Here is a 15,936-nt window from a genome sequence, read left to right as displayed (position 1 = left end):
ACATTTGGGTACAAGTCATTTTGCCTAAAAAATTCACTTTAAGTCACAAGCTAATTTTAATGGCTTATGCTTTATGTTGCTTATGAAAAAGCTACTTTTCAAAATGAAAAGACATTTTTATCCCTATGTTTATATTCTTCTTGTACTTTTCTCTATGTATTCAATGTGCTTCCCAACCAATTTTTGGTTATTTATTTTTAATGCTCTTTTAAATAAAAAATCATTTTTAACAAAATTTTTATAATATTTTTAATATTATTTTTCATTTTATATTTACATAGATTGTACGAAGTATATCATCCAATTAATTATGTGATATTATGTTGTTAAAATTTTGGCATTACTATGATTTCTAATTTAAATATATTTTATTCATTAAATATAACTCCTTCATATTATAATAATTTAAAATTATTATATTTTGTAAATTCATTTTTAATTATTTTTTTATTACTTAATAAAAGTCATCCCATTTTGATTATCATACAAACTAACTTATCCAATCATAATCCAAACAATTTTTCTACTTTATAAAAGTCAATTTAAACATAAATCATATTACTCAATCTCACTTTTTTAAAAGTCATATTAAAAATAAATTACCTGTTTTACCATCAATCTAAACGGACCCATTATCTCCTTGATCATCCATTTGTTGTAGGAAAAAAATGTGAAATTAAATTAAAAAATATTTCTAAATGATCAAAATAAGTAGAGAATATTGTTGCTGACAAATATTGACCTGGAAAGTCATAATTTTTGGGGTAAAATTTTGAATGAATTACACCCAGCATGGTCAAAATTCTAAAGGGTCAAAACATGTGCAAAATCATCAAAGACTCTGCGACGTGATCTATGATTCCACGGCATCACGGCAGGCATAAAACTTGACTTCGAGATTTTTATTGGATATTATATTATTATTACTATTACTACTACATCTATTATAACGTTTGGCAAAATAATAATTAATGGTTATAAATATAATAATATCTATATGGATGTCTATACCTCTCTCATTATCTTCAATATCTTATCTCCATAATCTACAATTATCTCATTATTATGTAAAGTTATACTTATAAATAGAGGGCATGTATTATGTGTTCAATAAATATACCTATCGTCTCTTCTCCTTAATTCTCTACTATTCTTCTCTACTCTTTTTTCAGTTTTATAACACTAAAATATTTTTAAAAATCATATTTTATTGAAATTATATTTTGATATGAGCTCATATATGGCATTAGCAAAAAAAATATATTGCACATTTGCACAGCTATTTAATTGAATCATGCTACTCCTAACTTATGATAGCGTGTAATGTATATTGCTATATATTTTATAGGAGAAATTGGGGGAAAATCTTCCCGTTGCAACGTTTATTATTTTATTAATAGTTTGCAAAATTTATTATTATTCAAAGGTAACTAAAGTTTGTTTAACAATCTAGGTGTAACTTATTTTCTAGGAACGATTGTTTTTTTAGCTATATACAACATATTATCTACTGTGTACAAAATAGAAGACATTTTCATATAGTTAAAGACATATGACACGCAATCGTATAAGATTTGTACTTAATCGTAAAAAAACAAGAGTCTTCGGGTACTACTAATAAATTTCTTAACAGGAAACTTTTCAGCAATTTTTCATATTTTATTGTGTCTAACGTATCAATCAAGACATCTAGTCATAATTGTATTCTATTATGTGATTCATCAACAATGGCGGCTCCTAGACTTATTTTATTTTCTCGGTAGCTTCGCTTTTATGCACTACCAGTCAAAAATCAATCCTTGCACAAATTTTATATATATATATATATATATATATATCTGTGCATGTGTGCGCGTTATCATCATATAGGAACGTTTGACACAAACAACCACTAAATTATCACAAAAACTATGGGAAGCCAAAAAGGCTCCGAATCTTATCAGGCATTCCCTATGAACGGAGGAGATGGCCAGCATAGTTATGCTCAGAATTCCACCAATCAGGTTCTTCTTCTTAAAATTTTATTCAGACTGAGTTTCTTTATCGAGCAGCTCGAAAGATAGAGTCCCTGATCACCACTTGATGAAACACTTCAAATTTTAATATTGTGTTTGCCAGAACAATATGTTTGTTTATATACATTCTAATCGTACAAAGCTAATTAAGTTTGATCTTATTTGGCAGCGTAGAGGAACAGATAGTGCCAAAAACATTATCAACGAGACAATTCTTGAGAAGCTCAATCTGGAAACACATTTGCAGAATTCCTCTCATACTTTTCGTATAGCAGATTTGGGGTGTTCAGTTGGACCCAACACATTTTTCACTGTTCAAAACATTATAGAACCTGTGAACCTTAAATATCAATCCCAAGAAGAATATACTACGGACTCGGTTGAATTTCAAGTGTTTTTCAATGATCATGTTGGTAATGATTTTAACACACTTTTCAAGTCCCTTCCTGAGGACAAGCAGTATTTTGCAGCAGCTATGCCTGGTTCATTTCATGGCAGATTGTTTCCAGAATCAAGCATTCATGTGTTCAACTCATCTTATACTCTTCATTGGCTGTCAAAAGTACCTAAAGAAATAGTTGACAAGAACTCTCGTATGTATAATAAAGGAAAAATTTACTTTACAAGTGAGGACAAGGAAGTTGCAGAAGCATATTCTGCACAATTTGAAAGAGACCTTGAGAGCTTCTTGAATTCAAGAGTCTTGGAGCTTGTTCCCGGGGGCATCATGATTCTTATCATTTGCTGTGTCCCACCAAATGCCTTGAACTCATTCCAAACTTCTATAAATATCATGGGCAATGTTCTTGCGGAGATGGCCAATAAGGTAAATAATGAACAGTTACTCTCCCTATATTAAATCTCTCTAGATTACTAATGATTGTGTTAACCAAGAAGGCACCAAAAGAGCTGCTAAATTTTTGAACAAATGATTTGATCTTTGGCATAGAAATGATCGTTTATCTTTTAATCTTCATTATTGATTATTTAGCTGTTGAAATAATTATTGATAAGCTGTTCCTTCAAGTAACTTCATTTGCATATGAATCAAGGGATTACTAAGCGAAGAATTGGTGGATTCATTCAACATACCTATCTACGTTCCCACATCAGAAGAGGCAAGGGAATCGATTAAGAAGAACGGGAATTTCAAAATTGTGAAGTCAGAATTCTTATTTCGTCTAATGAACAGTGAGTACCAAAGAGATGCTCATAGTTCAAGCATGCATTTTAGAGCTGCGTTGGAAGGAGTTTTCAAGGAACACTTTGAGCACGAGATTGTGGATGACATGTTTGTACAGCTTGAGAAGAGATTGGCATCAGAAGCCAGCATCCTTACAGACCCAAGATACAAGGAGTTGGGAGAGTTACTTATCCTCAAGCGCAACTAAGGATTGTGATTCGAATTAAACAATTCTCTTCAAGTCTAGCAAAAAGTTGATCCTGCACTGTGGTTTATTTTCCTTTCTTTCTGTTTTTATTCTTCGAGATCTTAGAAATAATTTAAATAATTAGTTATGTGTAAATTGCATAGAACCTGCAATAAGATGCATTGCTCATGACAAGGTTTCGAAAGCCAGACTGGACCGGACCGAATGATATGATCGGTCCATCCTTCACACGTTCCCTTTACCAGCTTGTTTCACAAGTTTAGACTGATTAAAGGGTTGAGTCATTTTGAGCCATCTTGAACCAGCGTTTTTAAATATAGAAAAGTTTCTTTTGCTTGCCCTTCTATCGTCCCACACTCGCAAAAGAAACAACAATGAAAAAACAAGGAGAGGAAGATAATATTGAAAATAAAGGAGAAAAATAAAGAACAATGCCAATTAAACCATACGAACCACATTTAATTTCTTCTACTCACTACAAAAAATTTGACTTTCAGCGGTGACATTGAAAAGTTTAAGCGGTAACATTTTGTCGCTGCTCGGTCATTGCCCTAGCAGCCATGGTTGAAGTTGATTAGCAGTGACTTTGTAAGTTGCTGCTGAAAGTTTATTTTCAGCAGCAACTAAAGTTCCCCACTAACCTTTCAATGGCGACATAATGTTGCCGCTAAAAGGTAATGAGTTTGCTACCAGCAAATGTCGCCACTGAAACATAAGAATCAGTGGTGACAATCAACGGATTGTCACCGCTGATAGAGGTTTCAACAGTGACATTTAAGTCACTGCCGATTATATTTTTATGTCGCCACCAATTACCATGTCACCATTGAAAGTTTAATTATTTTTATAATATGTTAATTGTTCAAATTTTTTATTTATATTCTTGATAAATATCATCATAAGGTTTAATAAAAATAAAGTAATTAATTAAAAAATATAATATATTAAATAATAATATTTATAGCCATCAGACTGTTTCTATGTCTTTAACAAAAATAAAAAATTGTTCAATTAATAGATACATTATATAATGCAAAAGGAAAATTATGTAGAAGGGATTAATACTAGGGACGCCAAAAGTAGGAGTATCCACATGAGCATTTAATTGCATCTTTTGCATGAAAGCAGTGAACTGAGCTTGTATTTTCTGCTCTACTAATTGTTCCATCCTTTGTTTAAGTTGTGTGCACATTCTGCTTACATTTTTGCTCGCTTTGCTGCACATTTTGCTTCCATTTTTTCTTACTATGCTGCACATTCTGCTTCCATCTTCTCTCACTCTGTAGCAAGATTTGCTTTCATCTTTTCTAGCTCATCCTCAAATCTTCTTTTAAACTCTTCATACAATTGGGTGTGCACATTCTCAAATGAATCATTAGATTGAGAGTGAGCTCTCTTCCTTCGAGGCTTTGCTCCATAATCTTTTCCTCTAACATATCCTGACCTCTCACTAAGAATAGCCATCAATATCTCATCAAAGGTTATTCGAGCATCACTCTTTAAGCATTGTTGCTAAACGAGTTCATATATACTATCCTATGGTTGCAAATTACAAATTAAATTAATGAAAAAAAACTATTTAGTTAAAACATAAAAGATAAATATAATGCATACATGAATCTCTTCAGATTGCGGATTGTAACACCCTGAATTTTCTGACTCAGGATGAGTAGAAAAGAGAAAATTTATTAAAATTATTTAATAGCTCAATCACAATTGGGGAAAATTATGGAATATTGATTTTCAAGGTTTAGAAATATTTTGGAAAAGTTCATTCCCCAAAAAGTGGCTTAAATGATTTTAAAGCTATTTTCATAGCAAAATGGGTTATTTTCTTAGAAAATACTTAGAGGTTTCTAATTAACTAGAAAATTTCAGGGAAATTATCTTATGAGGTAGAGAAGTTATTTGAGGAATAAAATCCTTAAAATGGGTTAAGGATTAATTTCTGGATTTAAGGGCTATTTTCTTCCAAAACTCAAGAAAAATAGGTAGGAGATGATTTTTGACCCGAACTTTTTATAGACATTATTTCATGGGTCAAAGAAGTTAATAGATAAGAAAGATCTATATAAAACATGGTAGAATAATTTCTGTGTTTATTCTCTAGGTTCAGAAAAATATAGAAAGGATCAAAGTAAAGATAAGGTTTATTGTGAAGGGCAAAATGGTCAAGACAATCAATCAGCCACACACACCCACGTGTTGCTCCATCCTTCTAACCATCAGAATTCATTTTCTTCCCCATTTCATTACTGCCCGAGTTTTAAAGCAGAGAGAGTGACCGAGAGTGAGAGTAGGGAGAGAGCCAGAGACCGTCGAAGGTAGAGGAGTGACCGGATGTGGTGAAGCTTACATGCAATTGTAATTTTCGGCTAAGGTGAGCATTCTGAACACCCTCCTACCCTTCTTTTCTCCATTCTCTGTGAGATTGAAGAGTTGATGGGAAAATGAAATTTCTGGGTTATGAAGAAATGGGGGAAAACAAATGAAATAACGATGGAACAAGCAGATTAAAGCTTGTGTAAGTGAGTTTAAGTCTTGTATGTTGGTTTGAAGACCACATGTCAGTCTGAAAATTTCATGCGTGTCTTTCGGTCCGAAGGTTTCCCTCTTCGTCTCTGTTTATGATTACTGAAACAGGGGTTAAGTTTTGAAGCCTTGGACGTCGGGTTTTAATGGAAAAGAAGGGAAATAATGTGATTTGCCATTGCATGTCGGTTTTGGGGTGTTAGCCACTGGTTTAACGTGAAGTTTTTACTGTTGAATGTATGGAAAATTGATCTGTTTTTGTTGACCGAAACAGGGGCTAATGATTTAAATGAATGTCTGGTTTTGGGGTGTGAAATGATAAAGGAATGAGTCCTGTATGTGCTTTCTAGGATTGCATGTTGTCTAACTTCATCGCATACAAAGTTTCGAAGTCATGACTCCTTGCTTTGGTGAGTAAGCCATCGGGTTCAATGGAAAAGCAAGGTTGGGGATATATAAATGTATGTGAATGCTATTACATGTTCTTTGGGTTCTGTTATCCGATGACTTTTGGAGATAAATATGTAGATGTATATGCATAAGTCGAATAAGGCCTACTCATCTATCCGGTGTTGACCGTGCTGTTAGAAGAATTTTAGTAGGAATTGTTGATTGACCTTTTTGTGTGCAAGGGAGAATCAAAGGTGTGTGTGTGTGTGTGTGTTTGCGCGTTGCTGTCAAAGGTGGCCGAATGGGGTGGGAAAAAAAAAATGAAATAAGGAGTTTGCATTAAATATGGTTGGGCTTCTAGTTCTTGATTTATGTAATCATGGGTTTTAGCACCACGAATTACTGTGTGTGTGTGTATATATATATAAGCGACTAATTATGTGTATAGTTGCTGGAAATGAGTCAAGTGAACTAAATTGTTGAAGAAGGAAAATGAGGTAGGACCAAAGAAGTTATTGATGTGATATTGAAAAGGATTCTTTGATAGTGAAGGTTTAATTATTAAAGATGGAATTTCCATCGGATATATTTTATATATATGAGCCGTGAGTTTTAATTTTAAGGAATTGATATAATTGTTTAAAGAAATGGACTAGTAGTTATAGAATGAAAACAGTGGGAAGTTTTAGAGACTTAATGATTAAGATTAGAATTAAAGTTGCAGCTGTTTTGGGGATCAAAGAATTTAAACTAGGAAATTGATTTGAAAATTATTGCTTGAGGTTTGCTAGTGGTGGATGGAGATTTTGAATGGATAAGTTAATAGTTATGATGTTTGGAAATTATTTAAAGGTTTGTATTTGGAAAATTCTCAATGGTACAGTTAGTGGGTAAGGTATGGGTTAAAATTGGTAATTGATAGAAGCTATTAGAAAGGTTGTTGGAGGAATGTTAGACCAAAGATTAAGAAGTCTAATAGATGGTTGGAGATTGAAATTGCTTAGCTTGGATTTAAATGATAAGTATTATGTTAATTGTTAATAAAAGCTAACAGAGCTCATAGAATTATTTTGGAAAAATGAAGTGAAATCAATTGGTGTGATTATATGTGTATATATAATATTTTTGGTCAAGATGGCCAGCAACTGGGTCAAGTAATTATATGGGTTGAGATAAGGAAGGAAGCATTCCAAAGATAATAGTTCAAATAAGAAAAATTGTCTAAAATGACCAACTGCTAGTAAGGGTAGAGATTGAAGAAGATTTGGGACGTTAAGCGAGCTATTTAATTTATGAATTACAGTTGGATCAAGCATTAATCTATCCTTACCAATATGATAGATTTTGATATCTGCAAAAGCCCACCAAGAAGCAGAAAGAAAGGAGAACGGTAAGGTTTGATTTGGAGGGAGGTGGACCAGGTAGTAGTTCTTCCCTACCTTACATTTGTGTATGATTGCTACATGTCTGTTTGTGCCATATTGCTATTCAAAAAGCATGAGAACATGTAATCATTAATTCCTTGCATGAGTTAATAGTTGTGATCACGTGTAGCTGAAAGATATGGGGCCTTATGAGCCATTATTGCGCGGCCTTATGTACCATTACAAGCGCGGCCTGATGAGCCATTATTTATGTGGCCTTACGAGCCATTGTATGTTCGGCCTTATGTGCCGTTGATTGCGTGCGCATTCAGCTAATAAATCTGACTATGTGTCATTGTACTTAAATGCTTTTTATGCATAGCTTGCAAGGTTATGTTCCATATGGCTTGTTTTGCATGCTTTATGTAATCTGCATATGTGTTTAATGGAAATTACTACTACGGGGATTCTTTAGAATCTCACCCTCCCATTTATGATGAACAGCGAAGGCTAGTAGCTCAAAGGATAAGGAGGTTGTTTGAGAAGAAGGTGAGCTGGTTGAAGAGCAGGGATTGCTGTTATATTCTGTGAATATGTAGCAAAATATCTTAATAAGTTAATACTTATTTTATTATATATGTTATATGGGCAAGTAACTTGCTCTATGGAAATATTATTTTGTATCCTCTATAAGAAGGTGAGCATTGCCGGGTGCAAGTATATGCTGTCAACCAAGAGCGTTGCTCTATTTTTAATATAATATTATAAGATTGTACAGTATGAAATCATTCTAGGTGATAATAGATTAAGTGGAAAGCAGAGTTGATTCAGGATCACTCTTTAATTATTCTAAAGGTTTGAAATTTTTGATCGACGAATTCCAATGTTGAAAAGAAAAAAAAATTCCCTATCTTTTTCCAAGGTCGGAAACTTGGCATTAGTGATTTCACAAACGTTAAAATGATCCTATTAGTATCTAGAAAGTTAGGTGTTGCACGGATATGCCTACTCTAACTAGCCGTCTATGGTCTTCCCAGTATGTGTTATCTTCCAAACCTCATATGGGGGCTAGGCTGTCCACTGGTGGGGTCTCTCTATAAAACATAATATACAAAAATAACAAATATTGAAAGATGAAAAACTTGATAAGAAAAACAAAGTGAAGTGAAGAGGCAACTTACTACAGAGAAGTCAACCTTTGCAAAAGATTGGGGACTACATGTATGCTTTATCGTTTTCCTTAGTTTTGTGTGTTTCTAGCACTTTTATTCTACATCAAATTTGAGTAACTACTAAGTTTATTGAATGAAATATTATCCATTTAAATAGTTAGAATTTAGTAAGATACCTTAAATGGATGTGACTAAAAATATCTCAATAACTACTCCCAATCTTCAAAACTTACAGTTTGAGATGTGACTAAACATAAATTGTACCTTTACTTTTAAAATCATGAAATCAATATAATGTGTAAACATTCTTCCACTCAGCACAATCCTTCAAAGATATTGTGGTTTTAACAACAATAACCACAATAATTAGCTAGCTCTCTTGCTCCTGGTACTATTGCTCTTCTTATGTCATCTGTAAAAGTAAATTGAATCAAAATGTCCTTTAGCTTCACCACTTTTCTTGAACACTAAAAGCTTATTACTGATGTTATTATCATTGATGTCATTATTCTGATATTGCACATTAAATTTAGTAGGAATGTCTTTCAAGTATCATAAACAAAAAGTTAGACTTTCATTTACGAAATATCCTTCTGCAATTGATCATTCGAGTCGAACCTTATTGTCGACATATGACTTAAGATTTCACAAATACCTACAATAAAAAAAGTTGAGCCTTATTGAATAGTTTTAAATGATAGATTGTAAATATAATTCTAAAGTGGCCTTGTTAAAGCAAATTACCTTTCTATGGGGTATATCCAACGATATTGAATTGGCCCCACCAACTTTTGCTTCTCCTATTAAATGTATAGGCTAGTGAACCATTATGTCAAAAAATGCAGGTGGGAATATAGTCTTTAACTTGCACAAAATTATTTCTATTTGACTTTATAGTTTGTCAAGTTCTTCACATGTTAAACACTTTGAACAAAGATTTTTAAAAAATCTTCCCAATTGTATTATTGGTTCACTTACTCAGGGAGGTAATAACCCATATATTGCAATTGGAAATATTTTCTGCAATAGCACATGGTGATCATGACACTTCAAACCAAATATTTTTCACACATAAATGTTAATGCACCTTGAGATATTAGATGTAAAAGTACCAGGTACTTTTAAGTTAGCTAAGAATTTGCAAAGGGATTTTTTTTCTTTTTAGGGGATAATGTATAAGGAGTAGGAGGCTTATAAACATCATTACCATTCTTAATCGGGTGCAAATTACTCCTAATGCCCAAATCTGTCAAATCATTCTTGCTTTTTAATGTGTCGTTTGTCTTTCCAACTAAATTCATCACCATCGATACAAAATTATTAGAAACATTCTTTCTACATGCATCACATCAAGATTATGTTGTATCAATAAATTTTTCCAATAAAGCAATTGGAAAAAAATACTTCTTTTCCTCTAATTATAAGCCTTACCATCTGTAGGGCTCTTTTATTTCTACTCTTTTCCAAATGACACATTACCCAATTGTTCTAATTATATAAGTGCTTCATCTCAAATTAATGGAATTAGTAGAGCCCTAGGTTCTTCTTTCCCATCAAATGATTTTGCATCTTTGCGCCATGGGTGATTTTGTGGAAGAAAGTGCCTATAACCCATGTAAGATTGCTTGCTCCTTAATGAAATGTAATGTGTGTCTTTGTGGCAACAAGTGCATGCAACTTGCCTTTAGTTGACCATCTTGAAAGATTTTCATATGTAGGAAAGTCATTTATTATCCACAATATTGCTGCATACATAATAAAATTTGATTGAGAAAATGCATCATATGTTTGTACCTCTACTTACAATTGTTTCAGCTCCTCAATTATTTGTTATAAGTAAACATCTATTTCATTACCTGGATACTTTGGACCAAGAATAAGAAGTTTCATCATAAAGTATGAACATTTCATGTAAAGCCATGATGGCAAATTATATGGTACCAAAACTACAAGCCAAATGTTATAATTTGGCACTTATTTTCCTAAAACGTTGAAATTCATCCTGGATTCATAGAAAAGCTAAGGTATGGGTGGTCAAAGTGTTTCCAAGCAAGAGAGTTAGTTGGATGTCTCAATACACCATTATTTGTGTGCTTCTCCTTATGCCACCTTGTAACATCCTGATTTTGTTATCTCTCAGGTTTTAAGTAGATATTTATTATGATAAAAAAAGGTTCAATATATATATAAGAAATTAAAATAATTCTGATCTTGTGTATGTGTGTATATATATAAGAAAATAAATAAAATAGAAATGTTAATAAGTCCCACATTGATTAAATGATGGGAAGATGGATAAAATAGCAATGTTGAGAAGTTCCACATCAACTAAATGATAGGAAAAGGGAGCTCTAAGAACCTATATATAGGTGGTAGTAGGGGAGGGTTAAAGATGAATTAAATAATTTTCGGACAAAACTGAGACAGTCTCAGTAAAGTGTTGTTTATAAGTTCGTGAACCGTTGGATTGGGCTGTAATTTGGTTAGCTGGTTTTGGACTTCATACTCATCAATTTCAATAGTTGGATTGTCAATTAGACCTCCGATTTACACGTTATTAGATATAAAATACTACTATGGAGTTTTCAAGTACTGGCCTCGTTTGTAATTGACTGTTAGCTAGGAGCCCAGGTAACTAAATTTCTATCTGTTACATGCATTGGTATGAGGTTGGTGAGTAATTTTATAACCAAGTTTCGTATATGTATATTATGTTTTATATGACCTGTCTTGTAGGATGCTATTTTGAAAAGAATTGAGATTGTTTATGTCATTAGAAATCAATGATTAGGACTATGAGATATTATCCCGAAATTCATTTGATATTGCATATAAATGCATTATTGTGAATCCTATGCATCTAGTTTGGTTGGGGGAGGAGACGATAGAGTATACAGATATATACATGCCACGCGGTATTGGCCTCCATATGGAGCTCTATGGTTGGCCACTATTATTGTTCCACTAGTTCTTCGAGGGGGGACCCATGGTCCACCGAGTACTCTATGGTCTTTGGCCAGTCCATATCACTCGTGTAGTGAGCTTGTCAGAGTAGCCAGTCAAATAGAAAGAACTTAGCCCATGGATCCAGTCGGCAAAAATAAGGAGGATATAAAGATGGCTTTGGAGTTCATGGATTGCATACGACATGGTATCTTCATTTGATATTTATATCTTTTGAATAAATAAAAAGTATGTTATCTCTTTTGAAATCATCAGCTGTATGAGATTGGTAGAAATATTTGACTTATATGGTTATTGTGAGTTTAACTGTTAAATAAATGTCTATTGATTGTTATTAACTCTGTGTATCCTACCTGACATCTCGCTAGTCCATGCTAGTATGTGAGATAGGTAGAGATTTAGTTACTGAGATGTTATCTCATCCCTATTGTTTAACATTTTTCAGGTGAAAGGTTTAGAGGAGGGATGTCAGGGAAGGCTCAAGAGGAGTAAAGCTGCATTAGTCACTTATAGCATCTCTTTAATTTATGAGTTATGTTGTTTGCTGTATATTGCCACCTTAGGATAAATTGTGTTTAATTGATTCATGCATTATTATATTTTATGTCCTTTGATTTGTATTGTTATGGTATACATGCTAGTAGTTGGTCAGAGGCCTGAGATCACATGTGATTTGTTTGTGAATTTATTATAAACTATGAATTAAGATTTAATTATTAATATTTTGATTTATGAGCTATATTATATGTTGCTTTATAACCATATTAGATGAGATTAATCCTTTTTTACATAGTTTGCATTTGAATGAGTTAAGAAAAGTTCTTTTATTCATGATAGGATATATGATTGGATGCTGCTCTTTTCTATCATGGATAACATTATTATATAATTAGTTAGTGTAAATGAATGTGATATAATTTGAGTTTGTATTTAGAGTATGATTTGGTTATAAAAAGTTATTTCTTAAAGTTACTATAAAAAAAGTTAAGTTTATCAGTTTATTTAGAAAGGTTTTCACACCTTATTTCTTTAGCTGTGTCTCTTGCCATATAAGGTCTTTGTAGCCTAGGTATTATCAGAAAATGCCTTAAGACTTTTTGGGAAATCATTTTTTCCTTTTTTCTTGTTCAACTTCCATCTAGGTATCTTGCACTTAGGATATGATTCTTCATTTGCATGTTCCCTCAAGTATAATATGCAGTCATTTCCAGAAGCATCAATTTTATTATAATCTAAACCCAAATCACAAATTATCTTCTTAGCTTCATGGAATGAGTTTGGCACTAAAGCTCCCTTTTGGGAGAACATATTTCAATAGGGCCAATGGTGCATCTATGGATTTATTGCTCCAATGGTTAAGGCACTTCAATTGAAGCAATTTTACGATAAAAGACAATTTTGATATCTTGCTATAACCTGGATAAAGTTCTATCTCTGCATCTTTTAATAAGTTGTAGAAACTTTTGACATGCACATTAGGCTCTTTACTCTCATTTAATTCATTGTTCATATTATCCATAGAAGGAATATTATATGCATCACGTGCCATCCTTATAAGGTTCTCCTCCTCATAAGTATCATCTTCTACTGCTATACTTGAAGTCTCACAATCACTTTGACATCTAATGATTTCCCTATGCAAGTCTCACATCTTATAACTATCCCAAAAACCCTTACTCAATAAGTCAACCCCGACATCTCTTCTCGCTTTGAATATAACATTCATACATTTTTTGACAAGGACAACGTATTTTGCTTGTCACTCTATTATGAGTAAAAGCCCATTTAAAAAAACATCTACTCCTTTAATGTATGTTGGGTTGCCTTTGTCTTTAATATCTAACCAACTTTTATCCATTTCTATTTCATAAAAGTTTGAAGACTAATATAAGATAGAAAAAAACAATAAATACTAAAGTGCAAGAAATAAACATATAGTTTATGATGACTAGTATTCCTCACGAAATAATTTAGAGTCACAAGTCCTCTTTAACCCAATATTTAAAACTTGTAGAAACCAAATAGTTATATAAATCCCATAAATATCATGAACGTGGTAGATTTCAAGCTAATATCCCTACACAAACAAGCATGGTCTTGAAATAAAATGAGATTATCACATTTGGGGTGCAAATTCATATTTCCTTTAGGAAAAATGTAAAATTAAAAAGGGAAGTCACTCTTTAATATTAGATTAGTGCATAGGTCACTTTCATTAATTACATCAATACAAGTGTAATGCTTCTCTTGTCATTACACATTTAAATAATGCATACATGGGGTTAATTGAGATCATCTTAAAATGATTGTATATTTAAGAAGAAACATATAAATTTGCAGCCAAAATGTTTCTCCTTTTTCAAATTATAATTTTGTTCTATAAAAGTGTCATTAATATGCCACTCAAAGACTAACATAAGAGCAAGAAAAATCAATACCTAATTATAAATTAAATACTTCTTCAATTAGCTCAAAGCAACACCTTTGTCATTCTATTAAGCAATTTATCAAACACCTTGTAGGCATGCAAACTAACTCATAAAGTAAGCATATTAGTTCATAGCAAGCAACCATAATTTTTTCAGCACCCACGTAAAGTAGCGCAAAGCCATATGGTGGGTAGATTGACAGCTATATTGATTGTGTAGTTCTCTCAAATTAGTTTCAAGAATTTTGTTTAAAAATGCTTTGGCTATTTGAATTGATCAATGATCCAGTGGTTAGATTTTTTGCCTTAGTCATTGAGGAAACCAGCTATGACTTTGCAAGTGAGATTTTTTATTTAATGTTGTGGCCCAAGATTAGCTAGACATGTAGAAGCAATATAACCATCAAGTGATGATTTTCAACATTCTTGAAGAATTAAGACTATACTGAGTTGTGTAGAATTTTCAAATAAATTTAACAAGTATTAAAGCGTAAGCCCTAGTGTCAGTTAATTACAAAGAAGAATCAGATTTTTTTCAGCCTTTCATTTAATTGATCAATATTTTATCAAGTAACCATAAATTTTCCCAGCACCCACATTTAAATAAATTCATCAAGCTTATGCTCGTTCAAATTTTCAGCATTCCTCTTGCGCTACAAACAGCTACTATACACAAAAAGATTATCAAGATCCAATTAATGTCTACATCCACACAGCAACACAAATTTAGAAAAAATGAAATAGGATTCTATAATATATTCCTCCACATATACACACGGCAACGGTCAAATCCATAAGGGGATTTTATAAAAAAAGCACCGCAACTCCCAAAGAATAAAAAGAACAGGAGCAGATAATGGACCTCACACAATCAAACATTGCAAAAGTGAAGAAAGCTCCAAGGTCGCATACTATATCACAGCAAACTAGATGGAGAATCAGATCTAAAAGCATAGATCAGGGAAGGAAGAAAAATGCAGTACCACAAGACTCCAAGCGAAGAACAAGACCGGTGCACATACATAGATGATGGCAAAGAAGGACGCTGAATGTGAGGACTGAACACAAGAGTTGGAGTTTCCAAGTTTCAAATTGTGAAACTTCTCCTTGCTTTTGTTTGCGTCGTGGGTCAGTGAGAGGGAAGAGATTTGTGGCAAATGAAATTTTCAGAGATTGGGCGGGTTAAACAATTGTTTTAGGTTTTAAAATGATAAAGGTTTACATATAAAAACAATTCATTATAGTTAGCAAAATGTGCATGGCTTCGCTGGCAAGGGAGGTGCTAAATGTTCATCAAGTCCCTTGTTCAAATCAGCTGGTTGATGGCTTGGCGACTTTTGACTTTTTTGAGTGAAAATGAACACGTCAAAAATAAATTGAGCATTTGTTAGATTTGAACACCAAACCTCAAGGTTGAAACAAGCAAGAACGACCAATCAAGCTAACCAAATTTTATTGGCATTGTTTAGCAAGAGACGATATATATATGAAATAGAAGCATATATGTTTAAATTTAATTAATCACATTTTAAATAAAAAATATAAACAGTAATAATATTTAATTAACTATATGCATGATTTTATTAACTATATCTCTCACACATATTTTAATTAATTATATTATCTCCTTCAATAATTTATTTCTCAATCCTCTCATGCATATGTTCATATCATCAAATA

The 15,936-nt window shown here is 32.5% G+C and overlaps 1 protein-coding gene across 1 annotated transcript; it reads left to right on the top strand.

The window, feature by feature from the left end:
• Positions 1 to 1,910: 1,910 nt before the first annotated feature.
• Positions 1,911 to 3,406, top strand: LOC114732912 (probable S-adenosylmethionine-dependent methyltransferase At5g38780). The gene is made up of 3 exons (XM_028920289.1): positions 1,911 to 2,003; positions 2,185 to 2,841; positions 3,068 to 3,406. The coding sequence occupies exons 1-3, from the start codon at positions 1,911 to 1,913 to the stop codon at positions 3,404 to 3,406; spliced, it is 1,089 nt and encodes a 362-aa protein (XP_028776122.1).
• The last annotated feature ends 12,530 nt before the right edge of the window (positions 3,407 to 15,936 follow it).

The sequence above is a fragment of the Neltuma alba genome, unplaced genomic scaffold (genome assembly GCF_004799145.2).
Source record: "Neltuma alba isolate B1F8T4 unplaced genomic scaffold, ASM479914v2 tig00012953_pilon, whole genome shotgun sequence".
In the NCBI taxonomy this organism is placed as follows: domain Eukaryota; kingdom Viridiplantae; phylum Streptophyta; class Magnoliopsida; order Fabales; family Fabaceae; genus Neltuma; species Neltuma alba.
Note: the sequence above shows the minus strand (reverse complement) of the source record. Positions and strands in the feature narration are given on the sequence as shown.

Bases quoted from the DNA above. Each gene is read 5' to 3' on its own strand.
- LOC114732912 (XM_028920289.1), top strand. From the start codon at position 1,911: ATGGGAAGCCAAAAAGGCTCCGAATCTTATCAGGCATTCCCTATGAAC. The intron at 2,004-2,184 runs GTTCTTCTTCTT...CTTATTTGGCAG, and splicing joins CTCAGAATTCCACCAATCAG to CGTAGAGGAACAGATAGTGC. The intron at 2,842-3,067 runs GTAAATAATGAA...ATATGAATCAAG, and splicing joins TTGCGGAGATGGCCAATAAG to GGATTACTAAGCGAAGAATT.